Source organism: Dendronephthya gigantea, unplaced genomic scaffold, assembly GCF_004324835.1.
Source record: "Dendronephthya gigantea isolate DGI-Jeju-01 unplaced genomic scaffold, DenGig_1.0 000102F, whole genome shotgun sequence".
Classification (NCBI taxonomy): Eukaryota; Metazoa; Cnidaria; class Anthozoa; order Malacalcyonacea; family Nephtheidae; genus Dendronephthya; species Dendronephthya gigantea.
In genome coordinates, this window is record NW_021163112.1 from 509174 (window position 1) to 527500 (window position 18327).

Sequence of the window (18327 nt, forward strand, 5' to 3'; positions counted from 1 at the left end):
GGTCACCGTGAAAATTAAAATGATCAATGAAACCGGAGGTAACCTTACTGGTAAATACGGATATCAGAGTATAATAAAAAAAGGCCTTTTCCGGCAAGATACAATTTTGTTGGCTGCTCATATACATTGCAAGTTAACCGACAAGTTAAGTGAATTGGATCTGACAAAATTGGACTTCGAGGTGAACCAAATCTGAAGCAGATATCATCAGACAACAGTACAGTTAAACGGGAAAAGATGATTTTGAATCAACAAGAGGATCGTATGCAGACTGCACTCATTCAAATGGCACTAATCTAAAATAGCTCCCTATTTTAATTTTATTTATACCCAGGCTATAAATGCAAAGGCCGCGCTAATGAGGCCGAGCACAGGTAACATTGGTTGGTACCAGTGAACTTAAATAAGACTGGAATGCTCACTCTGTCTGTCAAAGCCAAGATGGCTGACACTGAAGCCTTTTTTGTAGGTACGATCCAGGCCTCCACGCGGAGATTTCGTAGGTAAAATGGCGGTAATTTTAATTATTTTTTCCTTTGAAATTTCCGCGCCAGAGGCCTGGATCATACATACAAGAAAGGCTTTATGATCCGCCATCCTAGCTTCACTCATAAATGAGAGAAAGTTGAGTGAGCTGAGAGTGAACGTTCCAGTCTTATTTTAGTTTACTGGTTGGTACTGGTTTACAATTTTTGTGTTGCCCGCGTGCTAATTAGTCTAATTAGTTTAATTAGTCTTTTTGTAAAATGTTTGATAATTTAAAAAAACAATAGCGGTTGGCGGGCATTTATGCCGGTAGGTTTATTTTGTCGCGATTCTTTTTAGTACAGTTTTGCAAACGCTAAACCACGCGGCCTCATAGTAAACTGAGTTCATATCCAGACTACTTTTGTCTACAATCAGGTGACTTTTTGAACTGTGCCCTTAAAATGGACTCGAATAAGCTTGGGGTTTTTTCCCGTAGTATAGCAGAAAATGGCTTCCAAAGCATCCTTTCAAAAACATAGAGCGAATGGCATGATGCAAAAGAAGAGCCTTTTGTTTGCTACCATTTCGATAATACAAACGCCTAATGTCAAAATCTAGTAAAGCTAGCGCAGTTTTGTTTAAAAAAAAACTATTTAAGCAGTGTAAATACGAAATTGTATACTACAGGAAACATAGTGATGTTTATCCGGTCGGGGATTGTAACCGCTGGTCATGTGTCGTGTTTTCTTCGATGTCAAAGTCAGTCTTCGAATGACAAAGAATTGTGCAAATTTACACGAAATACTTATATTGGAAAACGAAATATGCTATAGTATTATTTTCGCTGAGTAAAATTGGTAGGATATTAAGGATATCGGTATTTTATGCGCTGTTTCGATTGGGAAGACGATACTGTGGAGACACGCTGAGGATTTCATAAATTTCAATACAAGAGATACCATAAATGACTTGTTTATAACCAATATATCGTGTTTAATGCTGAAATATGTCGCAAGAAAGCGATATTCGTAGGTCCCAGGAGTATCAAAGTTTCAGATCAACTGTGCCAAAGCGAAAGGTAAGCTCTTCTTTATAGTACGATTAAAAATGTGGAGATCTGCTTACACAATTGTGAATTACACTGGACTATATGAACATATATAAATATACTTTGTCTATTAGTCTGATTTATAATTATTTTTGCAAACACTGACTACATTGATAATCTCCTGAAGAAATGTATATTATGGTTACACAAATATGAGTTTAGCTTAGGAAGCATGCTAAATATATAGGCACAAATTTGCTTGGCTTGTGAGATCAAAACTACTTGGCCATGTGATATTTATGTGTATCATACTCACTTACTACAAGAGGCAAGTTGACCATCATGACTAATGGTTTCTCAACCATCATGTCTCATGGTTGATCTGTCATTCACAAGTCTACAAGGCAATTCAACAACTTTACTACTACTTTCCATTGGAAAGACATTGTATGCCCAAAATATTTGTGTTTGTTCATGTAATACCATATTCCGATATAACATTGGTTAAGATGCACTATGTACACAAGTTTGCAGGTGAGAAATACACTACACTTTAAACAAGGCCTGTTAGAACCGACCACAGCGCCCAGGACAAATTGATGAGCCCCTGTCTTTTGCAATCAAGAAATATATTGCCAACTAATTGCTTGCCAGTCTCATCAATCAATCTAATTGTCTCTGAGATAGACAGTATCCGCACAATCCTCACTTGGAGTTGGAGGTGCATTGATAATGTATTGAAGTTTATGTATTTGGTTTGCAATTTACTATTAGGTGATTGTTGATCCCTCTTCTGAAAAGAGCTGGACAATTTACGACGCAGGACCAAGAAATGTCCGTTGTCCTTTGATATGCTTGCCGCCAGTGAGCGGAACTGCTGATGTTTTTTTTAAACAAATATTGTCCCTGACTAGTCTGGGTTATAGAGTGATTGCTGTAAGTTAAAAATCTTTCATAATAAAATATTTCACTGCCTTTTAATGGCTACAAAATATTACCCACTGCGGAAGCAATCCGTAATAGTGGAAACTGTGCCTGAAAGTTTGAATTTTCATTTGCTTTTAATGTCACTAAATTCACTGCTGATATCTATTGCTATTCTCAGGTGGAATATCCAGTCTATTGGACCTATGCTGAATGGGTTGAAGGCATGAAAAAATTGCTAGATTTTTTAAAATTAGACAAGGTATTGAGCATACAATCAATAGAAGTGAATACAGCATATTTATGGCATCGTACATCGTGAAGTTTCTCAAATTTACTTGTACTAATGTAGAATTTTTGAAACTTCATATTAAATTGAGCTTTTAAACAAGATTATGTTGCTTTTCATGACCATTAAGATGTGTTTTTAAAACTAGAGTTTGTCAAATTAGTTTTCAAAGCTTGAACTAAGTTAAACACTGACCTCATATTCAACATTTCCAGGTTCATTTCTTTGGTGCTTCTCTTGGTGGATTTCTTGCTCAGAAATTTGCTGAAGTGACCAGCAAAAGTCCCAGGACATGCTCCATTGTTTTGTGCAACTCCTTTGGTGACACAACTGTGTTTGAGAACACCTCAGTTGCATACATGTATGTTGGTTTCTGTACAGTTCAGAGCCTTTCAAACCATAAATTTATAACATGATTTGCTTAGAATATGCTAAGGCTTAACATACTTAAAAGCTTGTGGCACAACAAACTAATGTCTAGTAAGCAAATATGAAATTGTATTGAGCTGTTGAATTACTAAAATAACCAAATATTGCTTGCTTAAGAACAACATATTTCGATAAAACACACGAGTGCTTTTCAAGCTTAACTGGACTGTCATCGTTCCATTCAATTCCAGGCTCAGCCAGAATAAGGAGCGCACCAGAAGCGCCACTCGGTCTCCACGTTTTTGACGCGAAAAATGTTATTTACTAGTGAGAAAGCGGAACAGCCAACCAGTGCAGCGTGTTTATGGTCCTTAACTGGTTAGATGACATGCGCGGTGATCTTTGTGACCAAGTGTACGCCATTATTTTAGTGCCCAGGCTCTTTACCATGACTCGAGTATAGAGGTTGGCCTCTGGGATAAATCAGAGCTTGTATCTTTTTACCTTTGTTTTAGGTATTGGGCAATGCCTGGTTTTTATTTGAAAAAAATGGTGATGGAAAATTTCACGACGAAAGAGGTCGACCCAGATATTGCAGATTCAATCGATTTTATGGTGGAAAATGTACAGCAATTTTTTTTAATTTTTAAAACTTTTTTATTGGTAGTACTTTTAGTTCAAATCTTGTTCAACAATCACAAGTTACAGAACCGCACGTGGAATTATGCCTCTCATGTAACTGTGATGAATCATTAAACGGCTTGTAGACTTGTATAAAAACAATGATTAACTTATTATTACTTTTGTGTTTATTGCAGCTGGATGGCTTGGAGCGAAGTTCTCTAGCGTCGAGACTAACCTTGAACTGTTTAAGTTCATACGTCGAACCTCAGAAAATTGCAAATATACCCATGACGATCATTGATGTAAGTACAACCCCCCAAAATTCATGAGAACGTGAAGCAAACAAAATATTAATAAATTATGGTAACCCTGAAGCAAATGTTACTTGTAAAACCGAATACTCCTACAAACGTTCACAAAAAAAATTTTTTTTCTCATCTAAAAAATCCCACTAAATACGATCACAAATACTATACCTCGTGTAAATTGGGTGCTTAGCCAATTGTTTAAAGTTTCGTGTATTGAATAGGTGTTTGATGAATGTGCGTTGTCAGACCAGGTGAAGGAAAGTCTCTACAAATTATATCCTCATGCGAAGAGAGCGCATTTAAAATCAGGAGGGAATTTTCCGTACCTGTGTCGAAGTTCCGAAGTCAATCTCTATCTACAGGTAAACAGAAGAAACAGGTTTTTGAGATTGATTGTCCCCGAAGTTTCCCCGAAGTGTGCCCGAAGTAACATGCTCTTTCAAGTCAACCTTTTCAAGGCAATTAATAAAAAATATTGAAGTCATTTGATAACTAGTCCCAGTTCTTTCCTGCATTTTCCGATCACCTGGAAAAGTTTAGAATCTTCGGAATATTCAAATTCTCGGAAAGTTCTTTTAATGCACGACCTTTTTATGATTTGTTTAGATTCATTTGCGTCAATTTGCTCGCACGCGGTACTCGGCACTAGACCCCGAAGGAGCAGCTGACGAGGAGTTGATGTTCGTGATGAATGAAAAACCCACTTCAGAGACTGATTCCCTTGACGAGGATAACTAAAATAAACTGGCTGTGGATTGATTCCCTTGATGAGAATAACTAAAATAAATTGGCTGTAGGCAAAAACGTCGCGCGGCAATTGAATGTGTAGTGATTTAGTGTGATTTCATAGACCCGCAGATTCGAATATGGCAGAGGGAAGTCCAATAAAATAGGCTATTACTAGAAGAATCGCTGTGTATTTTTGGCAGTATCAGGTAGAGGTCTGGGGCCGGTTGTATCAAGTCCGTTTAGCTTAAACGGTGGTTAAGTTCAAAATAGAAAGCGCGTCCATCGTTTTAGTCAACAAGCAAACTAAATGTTTTTAACCTTAATACAAAGATACTGTTCACAACTACATATTCAGTGCATAATTCAAATTGATCCATTCACCGTTTAAGCTAAACGGGCTTGATACAACCAGTCCAAGATATATTTTAGTTCAAACGACGTAGCCCACTCCTTATACGGCAACTTCCCATGGTCTAAAATTCAGTGTGGATTTTGCGATCAGTTGTTGCAATAGTATTGTGATGTCAAATTGCTAAATGATCTATATATCTGAGTTCAGCAAAAATATAAAATAAAAGCTGAGTAGCCGCCTTTAGGGCTTTAAAGCCTGGTTGCATGATTCGGGTTAAAAATGGATTACTGATCAACGGCCAACGGGCAAAAAATTTGTATTGAAAGCGGTGTAATAAAGTGTCATTTTGATATATTGTTTAAATTCTGTCTAAAACTGCAATTTGTTTTCAGCGTTGTAAAAAAGCCGGAGGAGATTTATCAAAAAACGCCCCTGGTAAAAAAATGGTTTGGGTAATTCCGCCATTTTGAATATTAATAACCAGAACAAGCTTTGGCTGACCACAAACATAGGAGCCTGGAACGACTCGTTCCGAACGAGATACATACTCCGCCATTTTGACCTTTTTTACCATTGCAAAATTATGATAACAAACCAGCAGAAAACACACAAACGATTGCACATTTAACCATTTACATTTATATATTATCATTATTATGACTATTATCATTCTGGTGACCTGATCACAAGATTAATTTTACATCATAATCTATCAAATCAAGTGCATCTACCATTTCTAAATAACACCTAATATTCCCAGCTCCCGTGTTATTAATCCCTACTAAGTTAGTAAACATGATAAAATTTACAAACCTTGATTGAATGTGTACGAAATCTCATAAGTTGTCACAGCCACAAATATGTCTGAATTGACTAAGACTTGACCTCGCCATTAATATATCCTCTGCCGATGTTGATTGTAATATTTATATCATTCTTACTTCTGTTCAAAATAACGACACATTTCGAGCCATCGGGGAGCAAGAATGCCACGTATTCCAGTTCGTTTACCGTCGAAGAGGAAGTCATGTCAATTCGAAATGAACCAGGAAGGACAAATTTACTGAAGTGACCCAAATGGTAGTACATTGGCTGGAATAAACAAGGAAGAATTTGATATTCTGCTTCGTAGAAGACATAGGGGATTAGGCGTGTTTTAGACCAAAGTTACTGAATATATAAACATTGTTATTAGCGGCCATTTGGCCTTTATTCCTTTGTTTTATACAAAGAAAACAATGGTTATTACTAAGGTAGATTATACCATATAATGGTATATACGACCTACATTAATTTTTTTCATTACCAAGGTCAAGTATACCATATTCAGGTATATTCGACGGTTATTTAGACTTTTTTTATTACCAAGGTCGAGTATTCCGGCGGCATTTACTAATTTAAACTTATGTCAGTCATTCGACCAGTTAGAGTAACTTAGCCTGAACACAGCCCTTCCTTTCGCCCGCCTTAAAATTCGCGGGGAGACGCAAAGGCGAAACAAAGGTCGGAGGGAAAAGTGCTCAAAAGCGTATGGCTATTCACAGAAAGATGGCTATTGATTGGCTAACGTACATAACAAAGGATGTTTTGAAAGATCGTTGGCAATCTTCAGGAATTAGGTGAAATTGACAAATAGTATGCTTTTTATGTTTGAGTAAAGATTTTACGAATCACAGAAATGGTTGTGCTTGAATACGGCCAGTCAGCCAGTGTAACGATATTCGCGTGCGATATGTAGAAAAATAAAATGTCTCGGAATTCGACATCCAATCTACATCCAACCTTTTTAATACGGCGACAATTTTTTTATTACTAGTGAACACTTGCTTGTGAACTTTATATTGCCAAAACAAAAGGCACACTCCCCTAACATACTTCGTGAATGTTTACAGGTAACGATATTCGCACAATAATAAACAAGCTCAATTTCATTAATTTTTAGTTAAATGTGTCAATCATCAGCGTTAATTCTAAAAATAGCAAAGTGGAGGAACGCTTTTGACCACTTTTTCATCTGACCTTTGTTTCACCTTTGGTCTGTGTTCAGGCTAGAGTAACATTGATGGTTCGACTGATATACAACCATTTCCCTTGATTTTAGCATGCACCTTTTATGGCAGAATGATCTATATTTCATAGAATTTGGTTAATCAAGCATTTATTCTGATAATCATAAACATTCTTCATTCCTACCTGCTTATAGAAAACGTTACTTTCGCTGTTGACAATAATCGGTGAATCAACAAAATTCTTCACCCAGTTTGGTCCGCCTTCCATATTCAACGCCAGATTCCAGTCGGTCCAACCTGCGACCCAATGTTGGATGTCCTGTATATCAATCACAATAATAGGCCTTCAGTTTTGGTTATAGCCATACCACTCAAGGCAGGGAATACAAGCACTTTATCCATTTCATCCAACCATAATAACTTATCATTTAGAACAACACGATGTAAGACCACCACATTCCAGAAATCCTACTTAAATACACCAACTCTACTACTGCCAGCCATTTAACAGGCAATGACATTAGCAGGGACCGCGGAGCGGAGCGGAAAAAAATCGGTCTCTGAAATCGCCGCAAATGCCTCTCAATTTAAGGATTATTGGGAAATAATAGATGGTATGCAAAGTTTCCAGCATGTTTGGCGCTCATAACAAACATTAAACAATATAACCATGCTTTGGTTATGATGTCAAATATTTTGAAATGGATAACCACGCTGTTTTAATGGTCAAATGCTTGTCCTATGTCAAGTTTCCAGCATGTTTGGCGCTCATAACGAACATTAAACAATATAACCATGCTTTGGTTATGATGTCAAATATTTTGACATGGATATAACCACGCTGTTTTAATGGTCAAATGCTTGTCCTGTGTAAAGTTTCCAGCATGTTTGGCGCTCATATACAACATTAAACAATATAACCATGTATTGGTTATGATATCAAATATTTTTACATGGATAACCACGCTGTTTTAATGGTCAAATACTTGTCCTATGTAAAGTTTCCAGCATGTTTGGCGCTCATATACAAACATTAAACAATATAACATGCATGCTTTAGTTATATGATGTCAAATATTTTGACATGGATAACCATGCTGTTTTAATGGTCAAATGCTTGTCCAATGTAAAGCCGGTTTCCAGCATGTTTGGCGCTTGTATTGCTTGTAAATTTTAGCTTGTAAATTTGAGCTAACTAAAAAATATCCGAAATTAAAGACTAATTACGGAAAAATTATTGGTGGGGCTAAAGCGACAGCGGTCCCTGTATCGGTATGGGTATGTACTGAAAGAGTATAAATGTCTGAGCTAATTGAAGTGAGAGACAAAATTTTATTCAATAGGATTTTAGATGACCCTGAACATATTTTATATGAACTATTGCCTGAAGAAAGACATAGAATTTTAAGAAAACGCGATCATCCATTCATTTTACCAAAGGTCAAAACTGAAAGATTTAAGCGTTCCTTTATAAATAGACGTCTATTTGACTATTTTTAATATGTACTATTTTAAATTACTTTATTAATATCGTAAATACTATACTGTATATATTAGCTACCTTAAATTATTTTTGTAAAATAAAGTAATTAAATAATGTATATTGTATTTAAAATAGTTCAATCATGTAAAGACACCAACCTCGCAAGCCAGGCTCTTTTACTTACGCTCCACGGCCCAAGAGCCTGGCTTGCGAGGTTGGTAAAGACACACGTCTGTTGTGCCTAACGATTTCTTAATAAACAGATTTATAATAATAAACATGGAAACCTAAATGTTTGTGTTGTAATAAGTGTCGTAAACTGTCAGGTGATATCATGTTGTTATTAAGGCCTGTTTAAACGGGTGCAATTCGTTTGACCAAATTCGCATTGCAATGTTGTGACGACGACTCAAAGAGGCGCTTTATCTCAACTTTTGTTAACTAACTAGATTCGAGTAAACATCATGCATATAATGAATAGATCAAAAAGAAGTATGTCATCATTTTGTTTGACGCGTTGCATCTGTTTAAACTGGTCTTTAGTTTGTGTGTTTATCATTATATACGGCCGCTGTAATTATTGAAAGCTGTAGCGTGCACCTGGCCACCTCTGTATATCCGTATGTGTGTTTCCATATCCATGTCTTGTATATGTATTTATGTAAATGTACAGCATGTTCATTGGCAAAGTTAAATAAAATAAAATAAAATAAAATAAAAATAAAATAAAACCTATACGGGTGTCATTGCATGTAAACAAATGAAAATAATTAAATAAAAGCAATAGTAAATTGTTTCAATACCCGTGATACCTGAATAATTCGCTTTCACGAGACGCGGACTGTCTTTTGCTATTTTCGTCTACAAATAATATTTTCTCATCCAAATTCTATTAGAGTATTCTGGAAATCTCGTACTACAGATTGCATGTCGTGACAAGCAAATCTCGTACAGAGCAAACGGGAAATTGATATAAAGAAAAACAAAACGAATTATACCCAGGTAGATATTTTAATTTTTGAATACAATTGGCTTTAATCGAAATAATCAATGACCATTGTTTAAAAAAATCCATGCACCCCTGGTCAGGCTTTTGTGAGCATTTATGTAAGAACAAAGCTAATTGAAGAGACACGCAGAGAAATCTAGAAGATTAAATCTCGAAACGTCTGCACGTTACCTAGCAGCGAAAATTTTGAATTATAGTAGGTATTTTATAGTGAACTATACATATGACTATTTTCAATGTCTGAATCCGGAAGTACTTAATTATACTACAGGCCTGTATAGACCTGTATTACCCGGGTAAACAAAGAAAACAGCTGAAAAAAAATTGCTATATATATCCGATTTTTATTGAAAATTGTGTCCTGGCATGTGACGTCTGTGACGCATGTCTATTGGTTGTTTGCGAGGGCAAGAAACGATGATAAAGCAGAATTTGGTTCAGGAAATACGCAGTATTGTCTGAAATCGCTTCTGAAGACGTTTTGTGGTTAATGACTGGATAAGTCGTTGGTAAATACAACTCAGAAATAGGATAATTGCCTAGATTTGTTTTCTTTGTACTTTGAAGGTAGGCTTTCTTTTGACGGGATAATTTTTTTAGAATAAAACTTAAATTGTATCCTATTAATTCACGGCTGTCATTTTAAAGCCACTTTTTCTCAGGGGCTTTTTCATTCCATTTTCAAATGAGATTATGCGAGGAACGGGCGATGGCACTACTTCGTAGGTGAAAGATTCAGCACATATATACCTATAATCCTCGGGAGTTAGAACAAATTTCATTAAATTATTTATTTTAAGAATTTTGACTCTATGCGCTCTTATTGAACACAAACCAGAGTTTATGTAGAGGGCGATGAAATATATACTTATAAAGAATAGGGACCGAAAGAATAACTCTTAAAAATTTGAAAAGTAACATATATCAATATATTATTATGCCATGTCATATGCACACATTCGTAGAATGTATCAATTATATATGTGTACTAATATATATGTGTCTTGTAAAAGTTCAAAAGCCGAATCATTGCAAATATTGACTTTAAATTACAAAACCCAGAACGTTTACATATCCAATATATACTGAAATTATAAAGCAGCCACCAATTTACATAATTATATCAAGATAGATTTTTATCTTATGCAGCTTTTGTAAGGCGCGAGTTTACTGTTCGCTTTCAATGTAGAAATTCGTGGTCGTCGAATTGAATTATAAATAGTCCAGGCAATTACCAGGAAAACGTCGCAGCATGAGGCATGAACTTCAGAAAGCGCTTTTGGCAAAATTTGTTTCTGCGTGTTCATCAGCATTTCAACAGCAGGAAACTTACGCAAGCGAGTAAGATTGGGGTATAAATAAAAAAATAAGCAAAAACGTCGCCAATAAAGTTCTTTCTTCAATGTATCGAACACGTTTTAGAATCTTCTTACTGTTTCCTAACAATATATTATACTTTAAAATAAATCTTATAATTAGAGTATTATTTGCACGGATTTAAACAAACTTGCAATATAGCTATAGCCTATACACATGCCTTGACTAATAAATCGTGTTTATTACTGAATGTCTGATCGTTATTATATCGAGTATTTCAGCGTTGTATGTTCCATAAATGTTAATGATTGAACACTAATGTTAATGATTGAACACACTTTGTGCCAAAATAATTTTATTCACAAAAATGTGGATCAAATGTAGGAAGTTATAATTTGGTATAAAGTGTCATGTCTTGGATAAAAAAGTCTGGTGCTTTTTGTATGTTTGTCAACGATTCAGGCAGTGGTATCTATCTACATTTGAAACGAGGCAATCTGATCAGTTGTAGTTGCACAACAAAGAACAAGGATAGAAAATGAAACTATCCTTGTTCTTTGTTATGCAAATAAACTTGGAAATCATGCATATTTCAAACATTCTACAGACTTGCTTGGTAATTCCACTATGCATCGTTGTATTTTCATCTTCACACACTCTCATTGGTTATCGACCCAATTCAATTGCGCCGCCATTATGATGAAATAGACCATAGAAGACAACGATATATACTAAAGGCGTTCGCGGAATAAATGTTTGCAATTTTGAAAAACAAATCCCACGAAACAACATTTTGTGTCTGTCGAGGCTGAATTTTCCCGCGGTGTAAAATATCAAGTCTAATTTAAATCTATTTGATGGATTTATAAATAATTTTATTCACAAAAATGTGGATCAAATGTAAGAAGTTATAATTTGATATGAAGTGTCATGTCATGGATAAAAAAGACTGGTGCTTTTGTATGTTTGTCTACGATTCAGGCAGTGGTATCTATCTACATTTGAAACGAGGCAATCTCATCAGTTGTAGTTGCACCAACAAAGAACAAGGGTAGAAAATGAAACTATCCTTGTTCTTTGTAATGCAAATAAACTTGGAAATCAGCCATATTTCAAACATTCTACAGACTTGCTTGGTAATTCCACTATGCATCGTTGTATTTTCATCTTCACACACTCTCATTGGTTATCGACCCAATTCAGTTGCGCCGCCATTATGGTGAAATAAACCATAGAAGACAACGATATATATAAAGACGTTCGCGGAATAAATGTTTGCAATTTTGAAAAACAAATCCCATGAAACAACATTTTGTGTCTGTCGAGGTTGAGTTTTTCTACTGGTGTAAAATATCAAGTCTAATTTAAATCTATTTGATAGATTTATAATCGGAAATCATTTTTACAATCACCTAAATACGCCACTGAACGTTCGTTCAGACGATGTGTCAAAGAGCTCGAAAGGACACCACAGACACCACAGATGACGTAATTTCCGTAAGTATTCGTATGAACGAAACTTGAATCTGTTAGATGCTATAAATTCGACATACACAGGGGTAGACATGTATGATTTATTATTGTTGCAGCTCAGTAATAAATATGAAATAACTTATAAGTGTAAATGATTAAATGAATGCAGTATTATTACTGCAATGTTTGTTTTCGGAGTAAACTTTGACCTCGGCACTAGACATTGTCAATAAAGGATCATTCGATGATAGAGTGTAAACATAAGATATGATTCTGATTGCCTCATCCGGGTTGAGAACCCTACCAGTCAGTGATGGGATTGTTATTTGGAATAGTTCACAGGTAAGAAATCTATACATTTGCACTTACCTCAATAATACTGTGACTGTATCTTTCTCCTCGTTCCCAACTCCCCAGAAGAGGACCTCGCGTCTCCAAAGAACTAAACCCCGTACAAGCTTCTGTGTGAATAAAATATTCTAGATGACTATAAAATATAACGATAAAGAAAATGTATTAGCTGAGACCAAGTTTATTTTAAGAAGATCGCAGTTTAGGAACATTTTTTACATTCTTTTCAGTCCGAATTCTCATCGGAGCATACTTTGGATTTGTAATTTGAAAGGACTATTAAAATGTCACTATACTAAAATATAGTATATCAAATGAGAAAATAATCGTACTATAGGCCAAAATGATATACGATATACTCCAACATGAAATATGATATATTACATAGTCGCATAGTTTCCATATGATAACCAATTGTAATAGATGTTATTCGAATCTGAAACACTCGTTATTCGCTTATTATATCCAAATGTGATATATGATATTATATAGGATATTAATAACACGGTGTAATGTTCTGTTTATTATATGGACTAAATTCAGAGTGACAAAAATTAGCAAAAAGACTACAAGTAAATCAGCCGCGAAAGACCATTATAAAAGCGCATATTTTTTAAATTATGGCCTAAAAATTCAAGTAGAAAAAACTTTACTTATCTAAAGATGTCTTTTAAGTGTTTTCGTTTGTATTTCCAACGTTAATTTCGTTTTATATACGAAATAAGAAAATGGCGGGAAAATTTTCGAAACTCGCTATGTCACCCTTAAAAATGACATACGGAAAATATCCGCATTGTACCCCAGATGTAGTGGCGTATGAGTTCTACGAGTGTTTTAGTTCTTAGTAAAATACCCCCATCTACCTCTATATAATAAATCCAAATATGACATTCCATAATTCATTTAATTCCCCTAAGAATTCCACTGACGCAGTCATCAAATTACCTGTTATGAAGATCGCTCAGAAATAACGCTGGCAGAATAAAATCCTGATAACTAGTCCCAGTTCTTCTTTCCTGCGTTTTCTGATCACGTGGAAAAGTTTGGAATCTTCGGAATAATCGAATTCTCGGAAAGTTCTTCTAATGCACGACCTTTTTATGACTTTGTTTAGATTCATTTGCGTCAATTTGCCCGCACGCGGTACTCGGCCGTAGACCCCGAAGGAGCAGCTGACGAGGAGTTGATGTTTGTGATGAATGAAAAACCGACTTCGGAGACTGATTCCCTTGACGAGGATAACTAAAATAAACTGGCTGTGGATTGAATCCCTTGATGAGAATAACTAAAATAAATTAGCTGCAGGCAAAAACGTCGCGCGGCAATTGAATGTGTAGTGTGATTTCATAGACCGATAAAATAGGCTAATACTAGAAGAATCACTGTGTATTTTGGTAGTATTAGGTAGAGGTCTGATAAATATACGGCAATTTCCCATGGTCTAAAATTGTTTGTGCTTGCACATATTAAAACGTGGATGACGTTATCCAGTGTGGATTGTGCGATCAGTTGTTGCAATATAGTATTGTGATGTCATACAAACACGCTTTATTAAGTTAGGCATTGATACAAATTATAAACCTGGATTGCGAGTTTCAATAGTTCGAAAATAGTGATTACTTCATGTCCAGAATCCACGAATATAGTCCTTAATTCGAATAATTTAGTATAGGTAGTTGGGTGAGGTTTAGGATTAAAAGTTAGGATTATATTCGTGGATTCTAGACTTGAAATTATTACCATGAAAATCAAGATCACCATCTTGATTGGGCACTGATCTATATATACGGAAAGTGTAATAAAGTGTCATTTTGATACATTGTTTATTTCTGTCTAAAACTGCAATTCGTTCTCAGCGTTGTAAAAAAGGCCGCGAATATTTATCAAAAAACGTCTGTGGTGAGTGTATTAAAGCTAACAAACCAATCACCAATTTAGACGAATTTCTAATTTTAACACTTCCCCTCCCAGACCTTTTTCCCTATCGTAAGCCCAGAACTTTTAATTTGAGATTTACAGTGGGCGCATACTTGTTGATACATTCGCTTTTTCGCGCCTCTGCTTTGCAACTTCAAAATATTTCGTTCAATCTAAGTCTTAAAAGACGTGGCATTTTTATCTTTTTTCCCAGGCTATCTTATGCTCTTTTCTATTATGTACGTTTTCAACCTTGTTGTCTTTTTCACCATAATTTTTATAACGGTTTTTTAACAGTTTTTCACAATTATCGGCGCATAAAAATAGTTGGGATAAATCCGCCATTTTGAATATTAATAACCAAAACATGCTTTGGCTGACCATAGCATAGGAGCCTGGAACGAGATAAATACTCCGCCATTTTGACTTTTTTGTACTATTGCAAAGATATGATAACAAACCAGCACAAAACACACAAACAATTGCACATTTAACAATTTACATTTATATATTATGACTATTATCACTCTGGTGACCTGGTCACAAGATTAATTTTACATCATAACCTATCAAATCAATTGCATCTACCATTACCAAATAACACCAGCTCCTGTGTTATTAATCCCTCCTAAGTTAGTAATCATGATAAAATTTACAAACCTTGATTGCATGTGTACGAAATCTCATAAGTTGTCACGGCCACAAATATGTTTGTATTGACGAAGACTTGATCTCGCCATTAATATATCCTCTGCCAATGTTGATTGTAATTTTTATATCATTCTTACTTCTGTTCAAAATAACGACACATTTCGAGCCATCGGGGAGCAAAAATGCTACGTATTCCAGTTCGTTTACCGTCGAAGAGGAAGTCATGTCAATTCGAAATGAACCAGGAAGGACAAATTTACTGAAGTGACCCAAATGGTAGTACATTGGCTGGAATAAACAAGGAAGAATTTAAAATTTTGTTTTGTACAGGCCATAGGGGATTAGGCGTGTTGTAGTCTTGTAGACCAAATAAATATTGCTATTAGCGGCCAAGGGGGCTTTCATTCCTTTATTTTAAACAAAGAAAACAATGGGCATGTCAATAATATCGGGCTTATTTATTTAGAAATATACCAACCCTGTTGCAGATGTGCGGATTCGAATGCGTGATCCCTTTTATTACTGGCCCGATTTATCAGTACTGGAGATGGATGATCCGCCGAGGCGAACTTAGGGCCTGTTTATATGGAGCCGAGTTACCCGCTAACCGAGTTACTCGGCAGGACCGAGTTCTCGCCTGTTCTATATATTGTATGGATATCTCGGTTGACTGTTTATATGGCGCATCCGAGTAACTCGGCGTGCCGAGTTCTCGGCAAACTGTGCCGGGTTTTCGGCAAGGCGAGTTACTCGGTTATACCATGTAAACACTTTGCAACGGGAAACTCGGCTAGGCGAGTAGAATATTCGCCAAACACGCATGCGCGTTTACGTTTCATTTACCACCATTGTAAAAACCTTTTTGAAATTTCCCGCTCTACATAGTAAGTACGTCATGTAATTACAATGTACCGTAACAAATGCCGAGTTACCCGGTTCCATATAAACACAATACCGTTTTGTCCCGGCAAGGTGAGTAACTCGGTTACCCGGGTAACTCGGCTCCATGTAAACAGGCCCTCAGGCAAGCAAAAGTTTTTCTTCCAGTTTGTCTGTGTTACGCACGGATAAACAAATCACAGATGGATGATCTGTAAACACGAATTATTTAAATGGTTCGTCTATTTGGACGAATGTGAATGGGCAATTCGTCTTGTCGCATCATCGGCATTTCGCACAATAGTGAATTCAAACAAAAGGAATCCCCGACTCTTTGGACAAGTGTGAATCAGGCTTAAATCCTAACAATTCGGAAACATTGTATTTTTTCTCACAGAGAAAGCATTTTGCCCACTAGTGCGTACAGTGGACAAGTGCGAACAAGGATTTACATGGGGGTTTGCATAAAGAGGTAGTGAACTTTTAACCATATAGTGGCAAGTTTACTATGCTTTCACGACCAAAAATGTAGTAATTATCCCATGGCATTCATATTATAACAACGGTATCAGTGATTTGCATCACTCATTTTGGTATCCAAAAGAATTGTATTTCATCATATTTAAGAATTGAGCATCATGAACATTCTTCATTCCTACCTGCTTATAGAAAACGTTATCTTCGCTGTCGACAATAATCGGTGAATCAACGAAATTCTTCACCCAGTTTGGTCCGCCTTCCATGTTTAACGCGAGATTCCAGTCTGTCCAACCTGCGACCCAATGTTGGAAATCCTAGAATTAGCAAAGGAAATTCCTTTAAAATAATTTTAAAAACAATGAAAATCAATGTTTAACATATAGAAACTAGATAAGTTCCAATATAACCAAGGAGCAGCGTGGCAGCGTCTTCAAATAACTTAGGATCAAATGTCACTGGTACAACAACTGCCAAAAAGACAAAACACTTCTCGACGTTTCGACCTGAGGGCCTTCGTCAGGAGAGTTAGTATGAAAATAAATAGGGGAGAATACATGTTTTGTATGGGGGCAAAGCACGTGATAAAAATGGGCCAATAGAAAACCAATGAGAGTTGAGAACGAGAGTTGATTACCGCGCGCATTAATTTCGTCATTACTCCACTTCGTTTTGCTATTTTTTTTTGCTGCCCGTTGTTTTCAGAAGATTTCTTTTTTTTTGCAAAAAAAATGCAAACCGCTGGCGGTTTTCCAACTTTAATCAACTCTCATGACCGATCAAACGCGCCCAAACTCTCATCAACTCTCATCAAAGTTTGAACCAGTTCAAAGTCGATGAGAGTTGATGAGAGTGCGCGAGAGTGTATGAGAGTTCGCGGTCAAACGCAAGCGAGAGTTGCAACTCTCATCAACTCTCATCAACTATCACTCTCGTTTGACCAGGGCTTAATATGTTTTCGTTGCTGATCAGACTAGTAATTCCCTCATTGCGGGCTATTCTTAGCCCACAATCAGGCGCCATGTATTCCAATTTGTTTTGATTTTTTGTTTTCTATTGGCCCATTTTTATTGAAATATTGGACATGCACGTGACCTCCTTGGCGAATTATAATTGGTTAATTGATTATGGCGTGGGGGTAAAAAGTTTTTAGGTGAAGAGAATACGCAGTTACGCTTTTACGACGGAGCGTCGAAATATCTTTTGAAAACGTTCTGGAGGTTAATCGTCTATGAAGGTATTTTATTATGAATGATATGCAATACTTAGAAATGTTTTATGCGTGTATGGAAAAGTATGAATTATTCTCACAGGAATATTGTTGCTACTAGATTACTGCTTTAAATTGTATACTCACTGATATATACCCGCTCTCAAAGCTTTTTTCCTCAGATGGAGAATGCACCGATTTCAAATACACTAATGTGACAGATTCTCGGCCTATATTTTTACACAGGAATATATTTCGCTAGATTTTCATAAATTATTATAAGAAATTTCGGTGAAATGTGTTCTCATGCATTGCCACTGAACCCTTTACCCGAGAAAGATGTTCACATTTGCAACAGTAAATCTTTGCAGAATGTGGCATCAAATGTGGCATAACAACTGCCTAAAATAGACAAAACACTTTTCGACGTTTCGACCTGA

General features: G+C 36.0%; 2 protein-coding genes across 3 annotated transcripts in view; one reads left to right on the plus strand and one right to left on the minus strand.

Annotated features, from left to right (window-relative positions):
- The first annotated feature begins 1003 nt into the window (after positions 1–1003).
- On the plus strand, positions 1004–14538 carry LOC114534452 (maspardin-like). 2 transcript variants are annotated; one of them, XM_028555895.1, is made up of 8 exons: positions 1004–1546; positions 2291–2452; positions 2622–2702; positions 2945–3090; positions 3614–3722; positions 3917–4024; positions 4252–4392; positions 13868–14538. In XM_028555895.1, the coding sequence occupies exons 1-8, from the start codon at positions 1475–1477 to the stop codon at positions 13997–13999; spliced, it is 951 nt and encodes a 316-aa protein (XP_028411696.1). In that variant the 5' UTR covers positions 1004–1474; the 3' UTR covers positions 14000–14538. The 2 variants fall into 2 exon arrangements, with proteins under 2 accessions (XP_028411696.1, XP_028411695.1); XM_028555894.1 differs by lacking the exon at positions 13868–14538 and adding an exon at positions 4637–5049 and having other exon boundaries at positions 1184–1546.
- Positions 14539–15191: 653 nt separating this feature from the next.
- Positions 15192–18327, minus strand: part of LOC114534451 (lysosomal acid glucosylceramidase-like) — a 16734-nt gene continuing 13598 nt past the window's right edge. The window contains exons 5-6 of the mRNA XM_028555893.1: positions 16860–16994; positions 15192–15609 (exon numbers count right to left, since the gene is read on the minus strand). Coding sequence (XP_028411694.1) covers positions 15364–15609; positions 16860–16994 — 381 coding nt within the window. The 3' untranslated portion in view covers positions 15192–15363. The remainder of the gene's footprint in view (positions 15610–16859; positions 16995–18327) is intronic.

Excerpts from the sequence above, each read along its gene's own strand:
- LOC114534452 (XM_028555895.1), top strand. The coding sequence starts at position 1,475 with ATGTCGCAAGAAAGCGATATTCGTAGGTCCCAGGAGTATCAAAGTTTC. Across the intron at positions 2,703-2,944 it reads ATTTTTTAAAATTAGACAAG|GTTCATTTCTTTGGTGCTTC; the intron begins GTATTGAGCATA and ends CAACATTTCCAG. Across the intron at positions 4,393-13,867 it reads AAGTCAATCTCTATCTACAG|ATTCATTTGCGTCAATTTGC; the intron begins GTAAACAGAAGA and ends GACTTTGTTTAG.